Below are 26,134 nucleotides of genomic sequence, written 5' to 3'. Positions count from 1 at the left end.
AGAGATTTTATGACACAAATACCTAGTTTCTTCAGATTTATCTTACTTGATGTTGTATGTTTAGACATATATAGTGGTGTACGTCAACCCACGTTGCAGGTGAAGCTGAGAGTTCAAGGAGACTCAGTCAGGCTTGAATGTGGTCCTAACTTCGTGGCAAGGCTGGAGCCTTTGGCTGCAGACGGCAAAGGTACAGGGTTTTGCTTTCTTGTCTTTCCACAGCTCGTTCTTTCATTCTGGTTTCAGATTGCCAGGCTGGCTGCAGGCCCCTGACAGTAATTCCCTGGGTCATGTTCCACTCTTAAAGATGGAGGTAATTGCTTCAAGATGTGGCCCTTTAAGGAGAGAATGAGTCAAAATGCAGATTTCTTTTTTATCAGCTCTAGTCAGGATCTGAGCCTTGGGAGAAAGGAAATGGTTGGCTGCTCTGAGACGTTAACTTTCTTTCATCTCTGAGAAAGGAAGTGCTCTTGTGCGGCCAGAAGAAGCTGGCGGTGGCAGCGAAGAGAGAGGGGCAAGTGGTAATTTTGTTCACTCATTTCTACCAGTCCCAGCCACTTTCACAGCCCTTCGCACTAAGTGGAATGACCTTCCGTGCCCCTCCCTCCTCCTTCTACCCCGCTTTCTTTTAAATTGCAGGCAAACTTGCAATAGTTAGGGGCAGGAAGTGCAGTGCTGCTTGGGAAGCTTCCTCCCCTTCCCCTCAGCCGACTGCCCACCTGCTGCTGCCTCCCCCAAGTCCATCATGGTAGCTGCAGGACTCTAAGCAGTGCCCAGTGGGGTCCTACTCTGTAGGCCTGGGCAGGTTTGTCTCAGCTCCAGACAAGCAGTTTGCATGCAGAGCTGACTCCAGTGCTGGGAGTGGCAGCCAGCAGCGACTTCTTCTTTAGAGAAGACAGAATAAAGGCAGTCTGCAAAGAAGATAGGAGAGCAAAGTGAATGCCCATGGGCATCTGGTACAGGGAAGATGAGGTGGCAGCCAGGAACGTATGCCGATGAATGCCGTGGAGTCTGTAAAAGCCTAGAAGTATAAGTTATGGCTGATGTTTAGACACTGGATCCTAGAGTAAAAACTATTTTGTGCACCTTAGGTGAAGGCAGCGGGCAGGCTACAGGCAGACAGACATCTTGTTGAGGAGTAAAAGGAAGAGGGACAGGAGGGAGGGTTCTCTCTCTCTCATGTATATGTATGTATTACACACACACAGCACACATTTACTTATGCAGAGGCAGGACCTATGAGTTGGTGGTACTTTAAAGGCAAGGGAGGCCAGAGGGGAGGCTTCTCTAGAATGTCAGAAATTTGATCGTGTTTATAGCCCAAGGAATGAGAACTGATGGTGAGGACGAGATTAAATGCCGGTCAGAGTGCATGATTGATGGTCCTATCCCAGACCAGCACAGAGCTTGATGGGAACTCCGTTCAAGGCAGCACAAAGGTGAGGGAGTGGCTAGGTCCCAGTGAATGGGAGTCTATCTGAGTTACTAGCTAGAGGAAGATCAGGGAACGCCAGCAAAGACCACTGGTTGGCTGCCAAGGTAACTGTGACATTCACCAAGTTGTGCGAGTATGCCTTGAAGGGCAGAAGTGGTAAGGTCAGTCAAAATGGGAAAATTCAGTAAGTAGTGCTCTGTCTGTCTGTCTGTCTGTCTTTCTCTCTGCCTCTTTCTTTCTTCCTTCCTTCCTTCCTTCCTTCCTTCCTTCCTTCCTTCCTTCCTTCCTTCCTTCCTTCCTCCCTCTCTCTCTCTCTCTCTCTCTCTCTCTCTCTCTCTCTCTCTCTCTTTCTCTCTCTTTTTCTCTCTTTCTCTCTGTCTCTCTCACTTTCCGTCTTTCCCTCTTCCCTCTCTGTGCTTATGTGTCCATTTCTCCGTTTCTCTCTGTGTCTCTGTCTCTCTTTAACTCTGTGTGTCTGTGACCCTGCCTTTACGTTTGTGTGTGTCTGTCTCTCTGTCTGTGTCTGTCTCTGTGCCCCTGTCTTTATGTTTGTGTGTGTGTCTATATACTGACTTTCTGTCTCTGTCTCTATCTTGGTCTCTCTCTCTTGCAGGGGTAGGGGAGGACTGCAGGGTCAGTGTAGCCCAGTCTGGGTTCCCCTTCACTCAGCCTCTGAGTGCTAAGGTTACAGATGTATGCAAACACTTCCAGCTTTCTGGGATACACAAAATAGTTGATGAAAGTGAGAGAACGTGACATTAGGTGACAGGGTGTAGTCATGCCAGGTTAGCTTTATAATGGGGGTGGGGGAAGAGAGGGAGAGATAGAGCGCCACATGCATGCATTCGTGCTCACGCAAGCATGTTTGCTCCCACTAAGACAGGGATTTAATAGAGATGAATGAGGTGATAGTGGAAAACTCTGAAAGAAAGAATGTAAGTTCAGTGAATGATAGCATTTTTTATTGTGTTGGGAGATAGGAGGAGAGGTTATTTGACTAGAGGACATTGTGAGGTCTAAACCTTGGAGATTTGGAGCAGTCACTGAGAGAAACCAGCCAGGGATATGTGAAGTTTTACCAGGCAGTATTGGCAGTTAACTTATCATCAGTTCTGATGAGTTTGTATTGAGACCGATGGGCACGATTAAATGACTTTCAGTAGCAACGCTCAGGTCATCAGGAGTGGAGAGAAATATAAACAGATTGGGTTCCATCTGGGCCCTGGTAAACAAAGGCGGTCAGCTCTGGGTCAGGGGGCATTGGCGGAGGATTTTTCTGGTGTACATATAAATACAGATGAAATGACAAACCTGGAAGTATGGAGTGGCTAGGGGAACAAATATTGCTAAAGAAAGTTGATAGACCAGGAAAACATGGAGTTACCAAGTAACCAGTGGACACAGAAGAAGAAATTCTAGGTTGAGGGAGCAAGAGGGATAACTGAAAAAGGTCAGACAAGAGAACGTAAGAGTTGAAGACTCTGGAGGCAAAGCAAACATACTCTGGGTGCAGATGAGGACCTAGCTGTTACCCTGCCACTGAGAAGCAAAGCCCTCAGGAGCTGAGGTCGGTGTGAAGCTGAACAGAAGGTCTGCAAGCGGATAGAGGCCGGAACGGTCATTCACAAGGATGCTGAAGCTCCTGAGAAGACGCAGATCGCCTAATGTAGGTAGCAAAGCCACTGGTCAAAAGATGAATGCCTGGGGGAGTGGGAACTGCCTTGCTTCTGGGTGTTTGGGAGTCTGTGCTGTAACTGAACAGTGCTGCCTTGGGATACGTGTGGACGATTGATGGGAACAGACAGTGGTTTGCAGGCAGGCCTGGGGTGGGAGATGGATGTTCCGTAAGTTGGGTTGTGGGGTCAGAGTGTTCTTCATCTGAGATGACTAGGGAGAGGGAAATATACCATGTCAGATGCAACTGCTGTTCGTGTTGGAAGGAGAAGCATTGAGGTTGCAGGATAGCCACTGCCTGTTAAGTTATGCACTTTAGAGAATCTGATTCCTAATAGTGGCCACAGACATCACTGGGTTTTAAGATACAGAAACTGAGCTGGGTTGGCTAAAATTTGTTGAAGACTGCCTCACCTCCCCACCCCCACAACCATTAGCATTAAAATTCTATTTTCTAAGCCGGGCAGTGGTGGCATATGCCTTTAATCCCAGCACTTGGAAGGCAGAGGCAGGCGGATCTCAGTGAGTTCAAGGCTTGCCTGGTCTACAAAGCGACATCCAGGACAGGCAGGACTGACTGTTAGACAGAGAAACCCTGTCTTGAAAAACAAAACAAATAAACAAACAAAAAAACAACAAAAAATTCCATTTGTTTTTTGGTCTTTGTTATTAGTCTGTATTAATTGTAGATAATGAGTCTCATTATGGTGTCTCCACACATGTATATAATGTAATTTGATCATATTCCCCCATTACCCTCTCTTGTCCCACTTCTGATCCCTTTCTTATCAACTTGTGCTTTCATGTCTCTTTTTATGATCAAGTTTTTCAAAAACTTTTCATACAAGTATATACTGTAGTCCAGCGAATCTCCCCGTTTCCAGTGCCCTCCCTCCCTATCGCTGCAGCGTCTGTAATTCCCCCTTTTTCCTCCACATCGTTTCAGTTGTCTGTCATATCATGTACACACACAACATATGTAGCTATGTAAAATCTAGGTCTCAAGCTGGGAGAAAAAAATGTTTATTTCTATGACTGACCTAATTGTTTAATATGGTTATTTCTGCTTCTTACAAGTGACATAACTTTGTTCTTTATGACTGAAAAAATTGCCATTGTGCATACATACACATTTTCTTTATGCATTCATCAGTCAGTGGATACCTATGTTGGTACTATGACGTACCTGCTGTGAACGTCGCTGCGGAGAACACAGATGTGCGAGAATCTCCAGGGTGTTAACTTGAGGGTTGGCTTTTTTTAGTTCATGTGCTAGAACAGTAATTGGTCACAACATGGATAAGGCAGGGATTATCAGCGAACTGTAATCAATTAAACAGCCTCAGCATTCATATTAACACTTGAGCGTGTCCAACCGGAATGTTCACTTGGAATGTTAGCATGACCAATTCCAACAGCAGCGTGACTAATTAGGGTGGCTATTGGAGCTAATTACAGCACTGTCCTCATCAGCTGCAACACTACTGTGACTGATTACAACCTGGGAGTTTAAAGTACTAGGGGACTTTGACAGTGGTGAGAGCAGAGAAGACTTAGATACAGTGTAAGGCTTTTAAAAGTTCCCAGAGCAATGTCTGGAATGCCGAGCCCTGCACAGAAGTGCGTGGTTATCATCTAAGAGCATGCGGCAGCCCACAGGGGTTGTGTTGCAATTGTCGTGATTCTAAGTGTTGGCCTCTGGTAGGTGTTTAGAACCAGATGATGTCTACAGAAGACTCTCTTTTGTTAGATCTCAGCACTTCAGAATAATTGTCCTTATGGATCTACCTTGTGGAATTGTCCTTTTGTCCATTCGCATAGGGATCTTGAAAGCTTGTATATCTTCACGTTGGAATTCACCCCCAGTTGTCTGCAGTAATATCAGTTTTGTGCTAACTATAAATGTACTTCAATGTCTTAACTTTTATTTTTTTGTGTGTGTACAGTGGGTGTGTGTATGAGTGTGTGTGTGCGTGTGTGGGTATGAGTGTGTGTGTGCACCATGACATATATGTGGAGGTCATAGGAAAACCTCAGGTGTTATTTCTTGCCTTCCACCTTCTCTGACATAGGTATCATGCCTTGTGTTGTATGAAAGCATCTGTGGACTCTTCTTTGTCTGCATCGCATTTTGTCATAGTAGCATTGGGATTGTAGTCAGTTGCTACTATGCCCAGCTACGTACTACATAGGTTCTAGGGATATGAACTCATGTCTCCACACTTGAATGGCAAGTCCTTTATCCACTGAACCATTTCTCTAGCCTTGATATAATTTTAACTGGAAATACGTATTTTGCAGACTGCCTAAAATTGGTTTTAGAACAAGGCACGTAGATGCAAGGATGGAGAAATTAAGAGAATAAGGTGTAGTAAAAGACGGAGATGGCGAGAGGGAAGAGGGTACAGGAGAGGATAAGTGATACGCAGGGAGCGTTGTGAACATCTCAGGAGAAGTCATCATTGTGTTATGTCCTCTCACCCAGGGAAGAACTGCCTTAGCTGCTCTATAGCCTGCTGAGCCTCAGCAACAAAGTTTTGTGTTGTATGTGTTCAGTGAAACCCTGCCGGTCTAAGTGGGCTCAGTGAATATCTGTTAACTGCCCTTTTCAACATTTTGTTATTTTTCTTTAAATTCTTTACTTCACAGCACACACCTCCCACCCCAGCTTGGAAAACAGGATGATACCTCCAACGAGAATGAATTCTGAAGTCAAATAGGTCATAGCTTACAAACTAACCCTGCTTATTTTTAGTATTATGTCCTTGGCAAGTTTGCTTTCTTTCTCTGGGCCTGTTTTCTCATCTGCAGAATTCAGATACCAGTATTTACTGGCAAATCCCTGAGAAGGAGTATTAAGAGGATGTGTATAAAAGCAGCTGACAATCTTTGCTGTAAAGCAGGCACTCAACAGATCTGAGTCTGTCACTACCTTGGACATCTCATCTGACTAAGTATCCCATGGTTCAAATGCTCTAGTGTTCCTGCCATCCAGCCTCAAGCCAGGCTGACCAGGAGGAGCCTATTGCCTGGGCTCAGAGGGCTTCTCGATATCAGGTCAAGTTAGTCTGTAGCCCACATTTATCAGGGACTGGTGGCCTTTTGGGTAGGGTTATGGAAGTGTCTGTTTCTAGTCAAACTCCTCTGTGATGCATGATGGCAGGACAGTTTGAGACCTATGAAATCAGAGACCATCACTCTGTGGTCTGGATGATGCAGTGTTCAGATCATGCAGGAGGTTGTTTCTTTTCCAGACGCTCTTCTGATTTTTTTGTGTATCCTCACTGCTAGGACCTGTGTAGACAAGGGTCTACTATGGGCCAGGATTTTTGACCATCTGAATGTCATCATTTGCTGATGTAAAAACAGTACCTTATACTGCTGGAAGTATTTCTGGTCCTTAATAATGCTTCAGCAGCTGCCCTGCCTATATCCTCTGTTGTTTCCTCTTGTTTGTGTTTAATAACTGCGTGTGTTTATGGAAGGCTTGGTGTCCAGGAGCTGGGGTATTTGGTTGTCAGCCACTGTTCTAGTGACAGCAGGAATAGAAATAATCAGTAGAGAATACATCCGTCTACATACCATAATAGTCAGTTGTAATTTTCGTTTAGTTCAGGAAAGTCATCTCACAGAACCACTCATCAGGAATCTACTTTATACCCTGACATCTCTGCATTTATTGTAATGATTATCTTATGTTGAGATTTGTAGAAGACTAGACTGATGGTTGTTTGTACCCTGGAGCTGGTCTAGAAATTTCTATTTTTAAAAACTGTGTTGTCAACATGAGTTCATATTCCTTTGTTCTGATTGAGAGGGCTTGCTGCTTCGCCTTGAAAACAGAGATGGGAAATGCCCGTCCTTTGAAAGTGCCCATTCATAGTCTCTGAAAATAATTAATAATGGTTACTATGGAGAAATACGTTTTTTTGAGAAATGTCTTTCAAAGCATGCTGGGTGATGTCAGGGGTTGTGCTGTCCCCATGTGACCTGGCGTCAGCCAAACCTCTCCTAGTAGACCATGGCTGCTGTGCAGTAGTCCCCTAGGCAATATAAGACACAGCGCAGATGTTGCCTTATGTGCTACGGATGGAACTGCAGCAGGCCTTGGAGCCATGGTGGCTTATGACGCTGAGATCCATTTTTGCTTACAGGAACTGCTAAGTCGCACATCTCTGGAGACCCAGAAACTGGATCTGATGACTGAGGTGTCTGAGCTGAAGCTCAAGCTGGTCGGTATGGAGAAAGAACAAAGAGAACAAGAGGAGAAGCAGAGAAAAGCGGAGGTGAGTGTGATGCACCCTGTCAGAGTGGGGTGAGGTAGGGCCTGGATTGTACTAGACTACTAGGCCGTCTGGCCAGCTGCAGTCCCAGCAGGCGCTGGGTACCGGGAATATTCATGCACTAGAGGCACAATGATCTGTTTAATACCAAGTTATCAGGTTTTGCTGTCACTGCACATTGCAGCAATGCCCAAACCACTCAGTTTTGGCTTTAGGGCTCTATCCTCAAACTGCTGACAGGGATGGAAAGGGAAGAAGGATCAGACACACGAGGAGGGACACAAGCCGTCTTTTGTGAAAGCTAAGGTAAGGACAGCACCAGGAAGGAAGTCAGCCTCACAGCAGGCCTGGGACAGTTCAGACACACATTCCATTGTCCACACCACCACGTTTGTGCGCTTTGCTTTCCTTTCCTCTTGATGGGTCTTGTGGGGGAGCCCACATGCAGGCTGTCTCTGGAACAATGTTTGCTTGTTTTGTTTTGTTTTTCAGGCTCCACATATCACTGGTTAGAATGTGCCAGAGCCAATTTTAGATGAGAGTTTGGAGGATTTTGGGCCCAGAACACCTTCTTTACAAGGAGCAGCATGTTTTAACTTTAGACAGTCACCTTCGTGTTCTGTGTTCACACCACACATGGGAGGGGGTAGTTTGACGTTCAGGGAAACCTTGGCTTGTTTACTGACTGATCTACTCAGCAACTCTTTGGGCTTCAACAAATTAGTTGTATAGTTTGTATGAACTTTAATTTCTTTATCTATAAAATACAATTAATGTGTTATAGACTAAATAAATAAAACTTAGATGTTGAATGCCTATTGATAATGAATGTATTAAATCACAGATGTTGAGTGCTCTCATGGTGTTTAGCATTTTGTAAACTCTTGGTTTATATTCAGTTTCTGCTATTTAGCTCTCTCAAGAGTCAAAAGATGGAAATTGGTCCTTTCTGATAAGTGCTAACATTTTTGCACTGACGTCTGCCGTGTTTTTTTGTGGGGGAGAGGTGGGGGTTGATAACAGAGCTTGGGCCACTTCTAATATGCCAGAGGATGTTCCTCAAATTGCTTCCCTCTGCCTTGGTATTTTCAAGACAGTGTTTCTCTGCAGCTTTGGAGCCTGTTACAGAACTCACTTGGTAGACCAGGCTGGCCTCATACTCACGGAGATCCACCTGTCTCTACCTCCCGAGTGCTGGGATTAAAGGTGTGCACCACTACTGCCCAGCCTTTGAACTGCTTTTGAGAACATGTTTCTCAGTAAGATGTGAATGGTCACAGGAAGAGATCTGTAGTGAGCTATGGACAGGAGCTCCTATTAAGAGTGCCAATTCTTGGGTCCCATCTCTAACTTTGAATAATGCTTGGATAGTTCCTGGCTTTGAGCTCCTGCCTGTTAGTTTAGTTTCCAAATCTCTAGTTATTCTTTTTTGCTTATTTATTTCTATAAGACGGCAGTAATCCTTGCTATTTCCTTAGTCATTCTTAGGACTGGAGGAGCACTTGTGTATATCGCCTGTAGCCCCAGCTTAATGTGGCCATGCAGCAGTAGCTTTTATGATTCCTTACTGACAGCTGGACGCATTGTTCACACGATGCAAAGTTCACCTAGGCTGAAAGCTGACCTCTGAGGCCTGTTTCTTCATTGTAGAAGGGAAACAGTCCAGTCTCCTGTTATCAGTGCCTCCAGGGTGTGTGATGTATGAGCATACATTAGGGGCTTAGAGGCAGATGTCAGAGAGCTCTGTGAAGGGTGTTAAATGGTCACAGTTTAAAACCATTAGTGGGAAAGAGAGGGGTTGTGGGAGAAGAAGAAGGAGTTGTTAGAAGACCCAACTTGAGAAGTCTAGGGTTAGAGCACAGCATGATTAGAGCCAGACACTCTCACTGTGCCTCTAGAAGCCCTTGATTCTGTTTGCCACTCTGTGGCAAAGATGGCCATCCGTAGTGCTAGACTGACATCTACATATATTCTTTCTTAACGGTTCCAGCAAAAGTTGTAGGGTCGTTGTGAGTCTCATATGCCTGACTGGGCCTGGCACTCAGGGGTTGATACCACTTGGTAGGTGTGAGTGTGAGAGTCAGTTCATCTGTGAAGAAAATGGAGAATTAATGTAGAGCCAGGTAACTCAGTTCCTTCTTGGGGATTCGCGAAGGAGGTGAATGCCCCCTTCTGTGATCTGTGCACTAAAGCAGTCACTTCCCTGCTTGCTAGCTGGCTTCTCTGTGGGATTGTTTTTAAAGCCACGTTTGGGGTTGTTTTCTAGCAGGCTGTTCATACATGAGGCAACAGAGCTCTCAAGCTCCTGGCCTCCATCCTACCAGATCACTGCCCTTCCCAGTTGCCAGAACAAATATTAGGTTTCCATGTGGAGGAATTTTGTAGGCTGTTCAAACCTGTGAGAGGCAGTGAGCAGCCACATGACCTGAAATGCATTCCTCCTTATTGTAATTGAGCTTACTCTGCTGGTCTGCCCAGGACCTCAGCGTCTGCTGGAAGCTCTGTGGAGCACCAGTGGCTGAATACCGAGAGTGCCGCTGAAGTCTTAGCTGTCATGTGATGGAAATGCTGCAGTGAGATGTTTTGCTAGCTCAGGTCACTCGTGGTTGGAACCGCATAAAAAAGGGAATGCCTCTTCCATTCCTATCCTGCACAGTTTTACCAGTGAATGCTTGTGCCCAAGGCTGAGTGTGGTTTAGAAAAGGTCAGATTTTGTTTTCTGTTCTGAGATAGCCAGAAGGGAAGTCTATTTCTGACGGCTTTGTCACTGTGTAGACACTTCTCTTGTTGCTTTGATAGAATCCCTGACGAAAGCAAGAAGGAAGGAAAAATTGTTTATCACCATCATCATTATTATTTTATTATTTGGTTTTTTTAGTTAGTGTTTCTCTGTGTTGCCCTGACTGTCCTAGAACTCACTGTGGACCAGACTAGTCTGGAACGCAGAAGTGGGCCTGCTTCTGTCACCCGAGTGCTGGGGTTAAAGGTATGGACCACTGTAAAAACGGCTTATTATTCATCTTTGAACTCAAGGTTTATGCAATACAGTGTGTCATTGTAAGGAAAGCATAGTAAATAGGACTTCATCCATGGTAGAAGGTGCTTGAGGCCTGGCTTGTGATATATCATTAGATCAGGAAACAGAGAGAGCCCTGATTAGACCCAGAGCTTGGTTTGGTTCTAAGTGAAGTGCTTCCTCCATGTAGACTTCACCTCCTCTCTATTCCAAAGCCCCTAAGATGGTGCCACCATATAGACATGAAGTATGTAACTACATGAGTCTCTGTGTGTGGGGTTCTTTCACATGTAAGATCTAGTAATATGCTGTGCAAAATAAAAATGAAAATAAACTTGAAGGACAGATTTATTGACTCAGGGTTTCAGGAGTTCTAGGCTGGCTTCCCTGCAGTGAGGCAGAAGACCACAGCAGTAGGGACATGTGGCAGAGAAGGTTGTTCAGGCTAGGACAGCTGAGAAGCAGAGAGCAACAGGAAGGGGCTGGAGCAAGATACATGCCTCCATTGATATACTTTCTCCCCTGATATACCTGGCCCCACTTCCTATGACTTCCCAGTCTTATCATGAAATTATGAACCCATCAAGGGTTAATCTGTTAATGAAGTCATAGCTCTCATGAGCAAGTCACTTCCCCCCAAATCACATCAACGAAACGTTTAACATATGAGCCTTCCTCAGGCATTTCAAATTCAAGCCACAACACTTCCTGCATGCAGTTAGGCCATTATCCTCGGATTCAGTGTTTCCATGAAAATAGGGTCAGTTTTTTTAGAACAGAACACACATGGTTCTGATCCTACCCTAAGTCACGTGGCTTCAATCAGCACTCTGCTGCTTGTCCTTGCATTGTACAGACGGTGGCCAGTCTGTGATACCTGGGTGATGGAGGAATGTCACTGGTTAAGTAATAAAGAAACTGCTTGGCCCCATAGGTTAAAACATAGGTGGGAGGAGTAAACAGAACAGAATGCTGGGAGGAAGAGGAAGTGAGCTCAGAGATGCCATGCTCCCCTCTCCTGGGCAGACGCTATCGATGAAGCTCTGACCCAGGATGGACGTAGGTTAAGATCTTCCCTGGTAAGCCACCTCGTGGGCTACACAGATTATTAGAAATGGGCTAGTCCAGGTGCGAGAGTTAGCCGAGAAGAGGCTAGACATAATGGGCCAAGCAGTGTTTAAAAGAATACAGTGTCTGTGTAATTATTTCGGGACATAAGCTAGCAGGCGGCCGGGGTGATGGGGACGCAGGCCCACCGCTCCTATTATAACACCTGGGGGTTTAGAAGTACTGGTTTCCTGACGACCAACCTTTCCAAAGACTAGGTTGGCAGTGGCCCATCTGAGATGTGGGTGAATACAGATGTTTGCTTTAGTCTTCCTCATTAGCCTTTCACTGTATTCCCGGGTCATTTCAAGCTACCCAAGACTGAATAGATGTACTTCTGAAATCAGGATCATAGTAGAGTGACTGACAAGAGAAGTAAATACCAGTATTTGGATGATGGGACTCAAAGTTTCAGAGACAAAAGAAAACCTCTTTGTGGTACCCAGAGCAAAGGCATTTTAGACACACATTGCTCAGAAGGATCCTCTAAAGGGGGTCTGAGTTCCTCAGCACTAGGGTCATAGGAGGGTACTGGTGGGCTCAAGCAGTTGTCAGAGTCTAGTTAGAGGAGAACAGAGTATGGATTCCCGGAAGTGAGGTTATCTCAACTGATTGAGAACTAGAAATAATTTTCAGGATTTTCTTGCAGAACACACAGTGCCTTACAACATACTGTTTTCTTCCTGTGCTCTGTACCTGAGAAGGGAGAAATTCTGATTTCTGAACTAGAGCAACCAGAATGATGGATTTGGACCACAGAACAAGTACAGGGAAGAATATATCTGCTCAGAGCTGAACTGGCCTGCTGAAAAGAATTTTATTATTTTTGTTTTTGTTTTATTAATTTTATGTTTTCATGTATGTGAAAGAAACTGCTAAAAATCAAAAGTTCATAAGGATATATAATAAAAGCTCCCAATACACCTGTCCTCAGCCAGCAGACATGTTCTATCAGTTTGTTTCGTATTCTTCCAGAGTTATTTTAGACAAGGACAAGTGACATGTGGACAGATGAACATACTGGATGCATGCACACAGACACACACACACATACCACATGTGTACACACACCCCACATGCACACACATATACTCTGCTTCCTTTATTTCATCCTTTTTTATAAAACAGAATGCTCTTACACTTCTCTCCATGGCAAGGATAGTAAACAACAAACCTTTCCTCGCTTGTATTTACGTCTGCATAGTTTCTAACATCTGCCAATGCCCAGTGCAGCTAACCAAGTTCTTTTTGGTGGACGTTTAAATTGTTTCCAAGCTTTTGCTGTTCCGTAGAATGCTGTAGTCAATAATCTTATACAGGTGTGAGGCACTCACAATGGAACAGAGGAGTCAGGGCACCTGTGCTTGAAATTCTGACCTGTTCCCAAATCTCCCTCTCCCTCTACAGAACATAGAGGTTGTACACGCATCAGCAGTGTATGCTAGGAGTGGGTCAGGCCACTGTTAAACCAAGCATGAAGGGAGAGAGGGAAAGAACTAAGGAGAATTGTGAGCAGATTTCCAGGTAAGAAGCGGGTAGGGTAGATGATGTTTGATAGCTGCAGAGAGCAAGAGCCCTGGAAAGTGGGTGGATACAGCATCAGCTGAGATTACAACACACAGTAGCAGTTACAGCCTCATAAATGTCACCTGCACTTCCTGAATGGTAGCCCAAGGATGCAACAGTGCTGCCAAAGGCTCTGCCCTATAGGAGAGAAAAACTGGGGACAAGAGGAGATGGCCAGCCCTGGAGTTAGAGTATTAAGTTTCAGCGCCAGGTCCAAGGACTGAGACACAAAAACAATCACAGTACGTTGTTAGGGAAGTAGACCAGCAGACCTGAAGTATACTGCGTGGTTCTGCTGAGGCAGAGGGAGGAAAACAGGTGTGTATCCAACCTCTGGCCTACATCTGCACGCTGCCTGATACAGATAAGGACGGAAGTGGGAGGAAGGGAATAGATGCTGTCTGGATTTTTTTAGTTTCCCGAGAGAGGGTTTCTCTGTGGCTTTGGAGCCTGTCCTTGAACTAGCTCTTGTAGACCAGGCTGTCCTCGAATTCACAGAGATTTGCCTGCCTCTGCCTCCTGAGTGCTGGGATTCAAGGTGTGTACCACCACCACCTGTCTTTCTGGATCTGTAAAGTCCACAGTCAAAGCTGATGTGCATCAAATATGTTTAATGGTTTTTCTCACTTTTCTTATTCAGAGACCAGGGAACAAAACTGGGGAAACGGACTTGGCTTCAGTTTTGGAAACAGAGGGGAGCCTGACTAATGCTGTAAAATGGTAGGGGTATGAGAGTATCTGTTAGTCAGAAATTCATGAACCTGAGTGAGGAAAAGCTAAGCACAGGCTGGGTACTCTAGAGAGGAGACCACTGAACCATCCTGAACTGCTGAGAAATAAGGTCTGACTGTGTGCAGTGTCAGTAAGAGGAAAGGGCTTAGTGTAGTTTCCTTGAGGGAAACTAGGTTTCATAGGGACCAGCACAAGAGATGGAAAGGGCATTTACTAAGGACAGAGGTGCACCTGTGTGACCCATATGAGGAAGGGCAAACCCCAAACAATGCTAAGAACAATAGCCTTTTAAAAGAAAGGTATCTTTTTAATAAGAGGAATGAAAAAGTGCGCTTGTTTCTCGCCCTACCTATAATAGGTGCAAAGAACTGCAATTCCACACTGAATGTTTCAAGTGAGTTTTTTTGTTGTTCATTTTGTTTCTTCTGTCTTTTTCTTCGTAAATTCTGACAATCAAATTCAGACCCTCCTGACGGACTAACTCCCCAGCTCCAGATGTGGCTCAATATATTTTAATATTAGCAAAAAAAAATTTTTTTTTAAGTTCCTGTGTGTGCTAGGGATCTAAGCCTGGACCTTGCGCATGCGCGTGCTAGGTAAGCGCTGCGCCATGGAGCTGCAGCCCTGTCACTGTATGAGCAAGTTCAGGAAATCTGGAAACAAAACATTCTTGTCTTAATTTTAAAACTGGCAGAAAAAGATTAGAGCCAAACCTCTGAGGGATGTGAGAACCTTGAAAACGAAGTAGGAAGGAAGTCACAGACCAGTGAGGTGCCTCAGTGGGTGAGGGTGACTACTGACAATGCCAGTCTGCCACGAGGTGGAAGGAGAGAACCAATTCCTCTGAGTTGTCTGCTGACTTCGATTCATGCATCTTGGCCTCGACACTCGTGTGTACACGCGCACATGCACACACACACACACCCATCCCAGTGCATGCATACAGATTAAGGTATAAGTTTCATCAGACTTAACTCATTGTTTGGCTGGAAATGTTCCAGTGCACTGGAACAAAAACATTGCTCGGAACACCATTTGACAGGATGGAGGAATATAGGCTGGTTGTTCAAATAAGCTGATTAACATCTGGATGGGGTTAGAGTTGGGGGTGCATCATTACACACAAATGTGTATGCCGTGGAGCTCACCTGTTCGCAGGTGTTGGCATGGCTGGGTGTGTGGGTGGGTGTTGGTGAGTGTAGCATGGCTGTAGGTGTGGAAGGAGTGTGCCTGGGCTCTGTGTCATCCACCTTTGCTGCTGCTTCTGCCAAACTCTCTGTGCCTTGGTTGTTGACTTAGAAGAATGGCTATCCAGTATGGCAAAAAGTAGATGTCAAACTTCAAGACAGGTCCAAGGATGGAGCAGGACTCAGGGGGGAACAATGACATGTTTTTGTTTATCAGAGAAGGGCCTGGCCATGGACCGGGGGTCACCCTTTCTTCCCTTCCTTTCCTTCTCATCTGCTCTCCAGGGAGGTCTGGATCTGAAGGTGACTGACCTTGTGTGCTTTCCTCTCTTTTCTCTCCCTTCCCACAGTCAGTTCTGAATGTGATCAGTGAGCTGCAGGAACAGATGTGTAGGCTACAGCTGGACATCCACAGGCAGATTCAAGAGCGCCTGTTACTCGCTAGGGACCACCCTGAGGAGGTGGTGGCCGATGACCATGAGGCCAAGCCCCAGCCCTGCAGCCAGGACTGTGCCCCCTGGGAGGGGTCACCTGTAGGAACCATACTTAAGTATACCAGAGCATGTGTGTGTGATATCTTACTGGTGGAGGCTGGTGTTTCTCCTAACCAGAATGGTGTGCAGTGGCTTCGCATGAATCTGCTGTTACCTCAGGGCAGAACTTGGCCTTATACAAGCCTGTGTTGACATGAGGTGGGGGGCTCAGGGACCATAATCAGGCAAAGTTTGAGCAGGCGAGAATAGCCCTCAGAAGGCCACATTCCTCCCCTTCGGGAATAGGATGGAGGTGCACCACAGGCTCTGGGTGGTGGGAGATTCTCCTATCCCAGTGTGTGATCCACACATCCCTCTTCTAGGACTGGGTATTTAAATTCATTGTGTGATTCTCTTTAATAAAAAAATGGCATGTCAAAAAGTCATTTCAAATATATGTTTAGAGAAGTTTAGCTCAACCCCACCTCAAAGAGTAAACACTGAGTTTTCATTTGTTGTAAACACTTAATTCATCTTCTGAATTTCCAAGAAAAATAATGCCTGCATAATAATCACAGTATAGCGAGTTTGTGACTTTTTCGGCCATATGTCAAAGAACTCACAAGAACCCAGAGAGCAGTAGCTTGTGTCCTCCTGATTCTGCCCCGTTTGGGCACGGTGCCCTCTCACAGCAGATTGAGCAGCTCCACTAAGACAGGAGCAAAAAGACAAGACTCTTCCTACCCTCTGTCCTGCGCTGGACACTGGGGCATCTCAGGAGGCCCAGCAACATTACTAGAAGATGAATCACTGGCAAGCCCGAATAGACAGCCAAAGGTCTCAAAGCCACTGATGAAAATCAAAGGCATAGTCACCTTAGCTTGGAGAATTTTTTTTCAAGTTGTATCTAGAAATACTCACCCCAGCTATAAGTCATTCTCAATAAATCATCTTATAAGATGCAGGTGGAGGCAGTGTTACTTCATGGCTGATTATCTCAGAATGCAAAGACACCTGAGCCAGTTAAATAATGACTTGAGTATCAGATGCTCATTTATCAACAGCTATGTGCCAGGGCCTGCCGGGTAAGCAGCTAACAAAGATTCGCCTGACATCACAGAAGAGAACAGAACTAGCCATTAGCAACCCTACAGATAAACCTTATCGGGGATTTGTGGGAAACACCAGAGAATCCTGCCGAGGGGTCTGAGGCCGTGTGGAAGTCCGGGTAGGGATTTTTCATGGTGGCCAGTTAGAAGGAGAATTCTGTGTGTAGAGGTGTAAGTCAGAAGAGGAGTTGTAATTCTCCAGTGTGACATGTTAGAGCCCATCTGGGACAGGACAGGCTGGTCAGGATTGACGATTAGAAGCTCTGAGAAGCAAGGGAGTGCCGTGATCAGATTGGTGTGCCACTGCCACCGTTCCTCTGGGAGGTCAGCAGTCAGTGTTTTCCACAGGGTCAAGGTCACAAAGCATAGCCATTTGAAGAGACTCGGGCTGTCCACACTCACTGCTAGACCAGAGTCATGGTGGAACGTTGGGAGGGAAATGAGATGTAATATTCTTGGTTATGATGACATGAATAAAGCTTGGACCCAAGTGGAGTTGATGATCTTTATGCCAATTTGATGTGGGATTCCCCATCCTATGCCATGAATGCCATTGGTTAATAAGGAAACTGCTTTTGGGCCTGTAGCAAGGCAGAACTTAGCTAGGCAGGAGAAAACCAAACTGAAAATTAGAAGAAGGCAGAGTAAAGGAGAAGCCATGTAGTCCCGTCGGAGACAGATGCTGGAACTTTACCCAGTAAACCACAGGGGCGTGGCGGTACACAGATGAATAGAAATGGGTTAAATTAAGATGTAAGAGGTAGCCAATAAGAAGCTAGAGCAGTGATTTAATTAATATAGTTTCTGTGTGGTTATTTCAGGGCTGAGCAGCTGGGAACAAACAAATGGCCTCCTATTACAAGTAGGTGCCTTAGGCTGTTTTCAAACAATATTACAGATAGTGTGGTTTCTGTGTGATTATTTAGGGTCTGAGCTGCCGGCCAACTAGGAAACAAACAAGCGACCTCCTATTAAACCAGTTCTTCTGATAGGAGATAGTTGTTACCTGAAATGATTGTCCATTAAGTAAATTTTGGTTCAAGACATTGGCAGAGCACACTGGTAGTACATACTGTTATCTTCAGTGTGGAAGGTGAAGGTAGGATTGCAAGTTTGAGGCCAAGCTCTGCTACATAAAGAGCTCCAGGCCAGCCTGGGCTGTGAGACCCTATCTCACAAGAAGGAAACAAACCAGCAAGATAACAGTGCTGAGTGTTGCCCCCTTTACTGAGGAAATTTTAGCCAGGGGTCTAAATAAAAGCATGAATTCCATTTCCATTACTATGTATTTAGGTATCCCTTCCCATTCAGGAAGCTTCACTGACTTCCTGTCCTCTCAGCATCCCTCTGAGAGAGCTGATTTGCTGAACCCAATGCCATTGTAGCTCCCCAGTCTCATCTCTGGTACATGCTGACATCTAATCTCTGCTGTACCACAAAGGCTGTTTCACGGACACCTCCTGTCTTGGCTCCTCTCAGCAAGCCTTCCCTGGTTCTTCCTGCTTAACCTCCTCATCTGAACAGGTCGCTCACAGTGGTATCTGCACTTGGAACTTAGTGTTCATTTCCCGAACCTTACTGGCTGTGATGCTTAGAGAGTTACCGATTCCCTCCTCTGGGTTCTCCACTCACGGTCAGTACAGAAAGATGCTCCTCCCTCTGCACCATCAGGGAAATTGCCTCCATTCAGCATCTCTGCTTCTTCTACTGACAAGCTTGCCCTGCCAGCTTGTGACACACCTGTGCATGAGCTGGGCATGGGGGTTCAGGGGTCAGAGAAAGGAATGACAGAACATAAAAACAAGAGGGTAATTTTGAGTTTGGGGTGGGAAGGCAGTTCAGTTGGGAAAGTGATGAGCGTGAGGATCTGAGTTTCATCTCCATAACCCATGTTTAAACAAATGAACAGACATACAGATGTTTGCAGCCTTGGCACTGGAGGGTAGAGACAGGTGGATCCCTGGGATTTACCAGCCAGCGAGGGACCTGTTCTTTAAAAAAAAAAAAAAAAAAAAAAAAAGACAGTGGCTGAGGTATATACTCAAGGTTGTCCTCTGGCCTACATACTTATGAACACACAGATGCACATATGTACACACACACAGCAGTTGTTTCTTATGTTTGGAATTCCCTGGCCTTCATTTTTAAATGACCATGTAGCCTTTTCTGGATCACAGGCCATGCTTAAAGTTCAAAGCTGCAGTCATGGAGCCTGCTGCAGCCGCTGCTGCCCCAACTCCCTCTGCATGAGATTTGTCCAGTTGGGAGACTTTGTCTGTTATTCTCTTTGTGTGTCACAGCCCTGTCACCTTCCTTCTCCTCTCCAGGAGTTACTGCAAGAGCTCAAGCACCTCAAAATCAAAGTGGAAGAGCTGGAGAATGAACGGAACCAGTATGAGTGGGAGCTGAAGGCCACTAAGGTAAAAGGCAGTATGAGGTACCCGAGGAGGGGGTTCATTCACTCTCAGGGCTCCCTACAGCACAAAGTGTGGAAGTGCAGCCCAGCCCCACACAGTGGTGCCCAGATGGCGGCAGGGAGACGTGTAGAAAGTTTCCTCCTGAGAGCCTGCGCACTGAAGTGTGAGCTGCCGTGGCGCCCCAGCCATCGCTTCTTCCACGACAGTGTCCTGGGGTCCCTTGCTGGCTTAGTCGAGAAGGTTTCTAGGTGACTGCATTAGTGGGCTGCCAGATCAGTGATAGCAGTCCTGATTATAGTCAGTTTTCTAAAAAAATAAGTTAGGAAACAATAATCATGCTGTAGGTTAAGAAAAGAGTGTAGTTTAAGAAAAACGATAAAGTCTTTGGTTTATTTTTTTCAGTCAAAGCCTTTTTACCGAATTGGGGAGTTTGTGTATAAGGGACACCAAGAATTAATGAGATAATTTCTCCCATTCTTGTTTAGTTCTCCCTGGTCGAACTGCAGGGGTTGAAGGGGTGGATGTGGGAGTGGCTCAGCTGGGTGTGGTACCTGTCATCCCAGCACTGGGGGAACGAGGAGGAGCACTTGGAGTTTGAGGCTGTCTGGGACTACACAGTTCGTTCTAGGCCGGCATGGCCTACATAGCACACTTCTGTCTCAGGAAAGAACAGCAACAGCAAAAACAAACACACAAAAAAATGATTTAATTATTTTTGTCTGCATATTATATCTTTCAAATGTCAAATTAGTTGTCAAATGAACAATAGAAGACATCACATTAAAACATAATTATGCTGTTTTTAATGTGTGTGTGTGTGTGTGTGTGTAAGAGAGGGAGGACAGAAGAGACAGTGAGCATGCATGTGGTTAGGTCAGGATGATTTGCGGAGGGGGCTGTCTTGGGTTATTAAGTTTGGATGGCAAGAGCATTTACCTGCTGAGCCAATTGTCAGCCTATGAATCTATTGTTTGGAAACTATATAATACATTTCAAAATGAATAGACAAGCATAAAAACTCCCAACACCATTGGCCGTTGGAGCAGACGGACATTCGCATCCCCCTGATTTGCTCGCTACACATTGTGTGCCTGTATCACATCATTGTACTGCGCCCCCTGGGCATCAGGAGGAGGAAGGAACCTCTATAGCCACTCTCGATAGAGTTTCTTCTGGAGGAAGCCTGGGCTGCTGCCCCTATGGGAGAAAACACATCTGCTTTTCTCTGTACAACCATCCACAGCTGACACCTCGTGATGCATGTGGCCATTCTCGTATTCAGTTTGTGTCTGAGTTTTAAAAACAGTGCTTTTGAGGGCTGAGAAGATGGTTCAGTTTGATCAATAAAAGGCTTGTCAAGCAAGCCTGAGGACCCTAATTCAGTCTCCAGTACCACGTAAAAAGTCAGGTGTGGAAACTCTCATGACTGTGACCGCATCACTGGGGGTGTGGAGGCAGGTAGATCCCAGGGGGGGTCACTGTCTAGCCAGTTTAGTCTAATTGGTGAACCCCAGATCCCAGTGGGATATTGTATTTCAAAGAAGGTGGACATGTCTTGAGGAATAACTGAACCCCTCCTCTAGTCTACAAACAAACACGTGCACATGTGTTCTCTCTCTCTCTCCCTCTCCCTCTCTCTTGCACACACACATACTTTTGATTAGAATTAATGTGTTTGTTTGTGTCTTTGTTTTTCCTAAAGTGAATTGCTAATTATTAAAAAAATCATGCTCATTGTAAAAAATTTCAAACCATAAAATAGAAATTAAATGAGGGCTGTGTGTAGTGGCGCACACCTTTAGTCACAGCACTCAGCAGTCAGAGGCAGGCAGATCTCTGTGACTTTGAGGCTAGCCTGGTCTACATAGTAAGATCCAGGCCAGATAGAGGTACACAGTGAGACTCTGTCTCAAAAATAAAGGACTGGAGAGATGGCTCAGCAGTTAAAGAGCACCAGCTACTCTCCCTCAATACTCGGGTTCAATTCCTAGAACCCACATAGCGGCCCCTACCGTCTGTGACTTTAGTTCTAGGAGATACAGAACATCTTCAGGCTTCTGCTATCACTGCCTTCATGTGGTACATAAATACCCTGTGCAGACAAAACAGTAGTACACATAAAATAATTTTTAAAAGAAAGAAAATAAAAACTGCCCAGATCACCCAGCCGCGACAGCCATTGTTAGTATTTCCTTTCTCTATGGTCTGTCTTCCTCTTTTCCCTCCTATCTCATTTCTCTCTGTTCCTTTCTACATTTCTTCCTCAGCTCTTGGTGCTGTTAACCTTTATTTTTTTTAAAGATTTATTTATTATGTATACAGTGTTCTGACTGTCTGTATGTTTGCTGGCCCAAAGAGGATACCAGATCTCATTACAGATGGTTGTGAGCCACCATGTGGTTGCCAGGAATTGAACTCAGGACCTCAGGAAGAGCAGTCAGTGCTCTTAACCTCTGAGCCATCTCTCCAACCCCCCTTTTCTTTTATTTAGTATTTATTTTATTTGTATAATTTATTGGTTAGTATTTGTATAATTATATTCTCATGTATAAATATAAAAAAACACACTTAACCATTTCACAGATGGTAAAATGGAGGCCTGAGGAACTGAATAACTCTCCCACCCTCACTGCCAGTCAGGCCCAGCCTGGCGATGGGCTATTTGTCTGCGCGCAGACAGCCCTGTGTGCTGGTCTTTGGTGTCACCAGTTCTAAAAGCCTTGTTTTCCCAGGAGCTCAAAACTTTCCACTGCAGTACTCACCCTTGCAAGTCCAGCCCTGGTGAAAGCTTTGAAGTTGCACGTGCCACCCTTTGTTATAAAACCAAGGACCGCTTTTCCTTTTAATTCACCCAAGCTCTCTGCCTTGGCATGTGGACCTGTGAGGTGTCGGCTGCGGAGTCTTTAATGATTCCCAGGTGTGGAGCCCCTCCTGCCAGAATCCACCCAGCCCTTTGCACACTTTACTCTTTTAAGTCAGAAAATAACGCAGTGGCTGTATTTGATGCTGACTTGCTGGTAAGGACCATGAGATTTCAAGGGGCCAGGGTGAGGTTCAGGCCTGGGTTTCCCATTTCTGTGCTTTCTCTCCCCTTCCTGCAGTGGCCGCTTCTCCACCTGAAATCCTTCCTGTGATTGTAAGCTGTTCAGTTTGCTCTCTAAGACTCCTCTGTCACTAAAGGCTCATCTTGAGTGCAAGCACAGGAGCTTGTCCTTTGAGTTTAATAAGATAGCCCCCAGGGAACCCCGAGCACCCGTTTCTGCCTCACTGCCAGGCTTCTGATGGTTTTGAACCTCTGGCAGCAGAGTGCTGGTTTTTATGGCTGGTTTAACGGCTGAGATAGCTGCTGCTTTCATGGTTCTGGATAGAGCTTCCCATCTACCTATGGGTCAGATAACCTAAGGATAGCAGGGAACCTGTAGTGTTCTCCTGTTCTATAGCCATTCCAGAGTAAAGGTTGAGTCTCAAGTTGTTGTTCTGTGGGATTTGTGGCATAGGTTCATATTTTAAATACTTGTTCCCTAGTGGGTGGAATTGTTGGGGAAGGATTAGAATGTATGATCTTATTGGAAGAGATGTGTCATGGGAGTCAGACTTTAAGGTTTTGAAAGTCCACGTCATTCCTAGTTAGTTTTCTTTGTCTCATAGATACGATATAAACTCCCAGCCACTGCTTCAGCGCCATGCCCGCCTGTCTTGTCTGCTACCATGTTTCCTGCTGTCATGGCCATCACGAGTCAGCTTTTGAAACTGTATGCCCGCAATAAACTTTCTTCTTTAAGTTGCCTTGATCATGGAACACATGAAATATAAACAAAAGTGAGACAGGATCCATAGTACATCAGTGACCTCATCCAGAGGCCGGTCTCAGGAAGAGACTCCGAGACCCAGGTGCTGCACTCTGTCTCGGTAGGCCCACATCACTGAAGTCTGTGAGGCCAGCGGATGAGCATCAACACTGGATTCCTAACAGACCACCCTGTCCACAGTAAGAAACCACAGGCAAGAAGGCATGCAAGAAAAGCTGAGAGGTTATCTCCAAACAATATCCTGACCCTTGTGAAAATGCAATGCATTGGGGTTGAGAATCCTACAGCTAAAATTGTCAGAAACCATTGGCACCGTTATCCATAAGTCCATCGACACATGGGCCCCAGGTGATGTGTGGTCCGTGGCTGCCTGTCTCAGTAAGCTAAATGGAATACCCAGACTTGGTTCTCTTGATTCTGGATAGAGCCCAGAGTTGGGGGACAGGACTTTATTGTGAGCTTTGCAGTAAGGAAATCTGACCTTGTCTCTACTGTTTTTCCTTTACATCTCTGGGACATTAGAGATTCTAGATTTGTTTGGCTCGAAAGGGTCTCTTGGAGTGAGACAGCCAGAGTTCTGATTTTCCAATGAGCTGGAAAACATGGATAACCATATGTAGTGAATTGTAGCCTCTTAGGAATAGTGGAGATGTGGGAACTGCCCAGTGCCAATGTCAATGTGTGCATGCGTGAATTTGTGTGCAGTGTGCTTATGTGTTTTCCCTTCAAAAAAGTATACATACTAAGCATACTCTAAAGCATGTAGTATTCACTTGGGTAAACATTCAACTGTGCCTGGAGGTTGGGCAAAAGCATTAACTGCACAAATGGAGAGTATCTAAGGAGGGAACTCTTGGCTCACCTCAAAATCAGCAGTAGAGATTTGTTCTCCATGACTTTCAAGTGTGTGGAAAGACAGAGTGACATATAATTGTTACAATGGCATATGAGTATGTGTATCTTGGGAGAGGAAAGACCACATGCAAAATCAATGGTCCAACAGAAACAGCCTTCCCAGTGTATGTAATCCCAGTTTCCCCCGGGTTTTACAGAGCAGGGAAGAGAAAGAGCTTGGTCAGATTAGGAAGTGAGGAGATAGAACAAGGTGATGCTAGGTAGGTGAGTGAGATTGTTCTTCAGGGTTCCACCTGGTGGGGTGGGCAGGTACACTGTCACTCCAGCCCTGTGCCCTTCACTCCTCCTGCCTCTCAGGGCCCAGTACGCTCTATGCTGTGATATGAGGTGCTTTGTTATGAGCTAGAAGTCTCTCTGACCTGGAAGGGATTCTCTCTTGCTCCCTCAGGCTGAGGTAGCCCAGCTGCAAGAACAGGTGGCCCTAAAAGATGCAGAAATTGAGCGTCTTCACAGCCAACTCTCCCGGAGTGCAGCTCTCCACAGTGACCATGCAGAACGAGGTAACTAAATTGACTGTGACAGAGCACATTGTCTTGGGCCCACTCTTAGAAGTGGACATGTATCTGTAGATAACTCTGTGTGTGTGTGTGTGTGTGTGTGTGTGTGTGTGTGTGTGTGTGTGTGTGCTTATGCGTACATGGGAGCTTGCCTGTGAACCTGAGCTCTGGTGTGGTATCATTGTCATACCCCTCCCTCCTTCATCTAAAACATTCATCTTTGAAGGCTTTTCTTACAATGCTAACTGAAGCTCTGTGAAGCCCCAGGCAGCCCCCTCTGGAGTTTTTTTTCCCTAAAACCACCTGATTTTATTGGATTGAAAGGACTTGCTTCGATGTTACCACCAAAGAGGAGGCTTAGCAGTTCATCCTGCCTGACATTTGTACAAGGCCGCAAGGTTACAAAAGAAAGTCAATTCCTTGTCATCCTTAGAGCCCTACTTAAATGTCATTTCCCAGGAAGCTCCGACTGGCCACCCAACCTCAAGCGAGTAACATTGCTCTTGTTATTCTTACCTTCAGCAGCCTCTTGTTCCTAACATAGCCCACACTATAAATTAGCAGTGCTATATTTTGGGAGGTGTTGGGACAAGGAATTTTTTTTTAATCTTTGTTTTAAAACATTTCAGATTGTAGCACAATGTTTGGTCCACTCTGAAACTGAGTCATTGAATGTGTGAAATGATGCTAGATGTTCCCTGGGGAGTTCAAGTCTTGTTGATTAAAAACAGAAGAAACCCTCAAATATTATTCTTAACATACATAGTATGTTTGTGACAATTCTTCACGGATACAGAATGAGCATATACACCCCAGCTTCTCTACTCCCCACCTGGGTGCTGAGCAATGTCAGTCCAATGGGTTGCTGCTACTGTCTAGCCTTATCTCTGCCTCACCATTGCCTGGCTTGGCTCTCCAGCTGGAGTGAGGACATTCTGTAGCCTTGTAATAGGAACCTTCCCAAGCTTAGACTGTCATTTATGCTGAGTCAAATTGGGTTCTGACCAGTGCATCCAGCTTTAACAGTATTTTCTGAAATTACCCTCCCTTCCCCATGCCCTTCCTACCTCTGCAAACTGATTCAGAACTGATGCTGGTATCGGAAGCCTACGACTCCACTCGCTCTGCCGTGAGCGCCAATAGCTCTTCACACGAGGTCCACACATCTGATGCTGCTTCTCAGTAACGGTCACAGAAGAGACAGGATATCTGTACTTGGGACCCCTTGTCTCTTGTACTGTTCCTATACAACATCTCTTCCTGCTGCTTATCTCATTTTAGGGTTAAGCAAAGTTTGTTTATTTGTTTTTTATTAGAATATCCAGGTCCATGCCAATTCCAAAAACCTCCAAGAATCTTGCAAATTGTCTCTTCCTCTTTCAGACATTGGTCACTCTTCAGACCTATTTAGAAAAAGTCAGGCATGTCCCATTGAGTCTAAACTTGGAGAAAGCCTTTATCTTTCTACTATGGACAACAACTCTTACCCATTTGTGACGAAGGGCATTACTCTCCCTGAACCATAATGTTTGTTTTTGTGTATTAGTAAAGCTAAACATTTATTTTTGTTTTGTTGTTTTTACTGTTATATTTATTTATTTGTGTGTGTGTGTGTGTGTGTGTAAGTGTGTGCACACATGCAAGCAGGTACACACATGCCACATTACGTGTGTGGATATCAGATGATAACTTGTGAGAATCGGTTCTCTCCACTATGTAGATCTTGAGGCTTAAACTCAAGGTATCAGACACAATGGTAACTGTGTTTACTAATGGAGCCATCGTCTCCTTAATTTTTTTCATTTTGGTTTTGGACTGAGCCCAGGGCCTTGTGCATGGAGGATACATTGCTCTGTTACTATACCCTATTTCTCGTTATTTTTTTTAGATGGGGTCTTCATAAGTTTTTTAAAA

The 26,134-nt window shown here is 45.2% G+C and overlaps 1 protein-coding gene across 8 annotated transcripts in view; it reads left to right on the top strand.

Annotated features, from left to right (window-relative positions):
* Ppfibp2 (PPFIA binding protein 2) overlaps positions 1 to 26,134 on the top strand; it is a 152,927-nt gene that overhangs the window by 98,636 nt on the left and 28,157 nt on the right. For 6 of the 8 annotated variants that reach the window (XM_050163277.1, XM_050163278.1, XM_050163276.1 and 3 more), the window contains 3 exons: positions 7,264 to 7,395; positions 18,910 to 19,002; positions 24,112 to 24,223. In XM_050163277.1, the coding sequence (XP_050019234.1) occupies positions 7,264 to 7,395; positions 18,910 to 19,002; positions 24,112 to 24,223 (337 nt within the window). Of the gene's footprint in view, positions 1 to 2,738; positions 3,102 to 7,263; positions 7,396 to 18,909; positions 19,003 to 24,111; positions 24,224 to 26,134 lie in introns of those variants that run through there. The other 2 variants (XM_050163281.1, XM_050163283.1) reach the window with 2 other exon arrangements.

Source organism: Alexandromys fortis, unplaced genomic scaffold (assembly GCF_014885135.2).
Source record: "Alexandromys fortis isolate MF-2015 unplaced genomic scaffold, M_Fortis_MF-2015_v1.1 scaffold_129, whole genome shotgun sequence".
NCBI classification, from domain to species: domain Eukaryota; kingdom Metazoa; phylum Chordata; class Mammalia; order Rodentia; family Cricetidae; genus Alexandromys; species Alexandromys fortis.
This window is presented reverse-complemented; position numbering and strand designations above follow the sequence as displayed.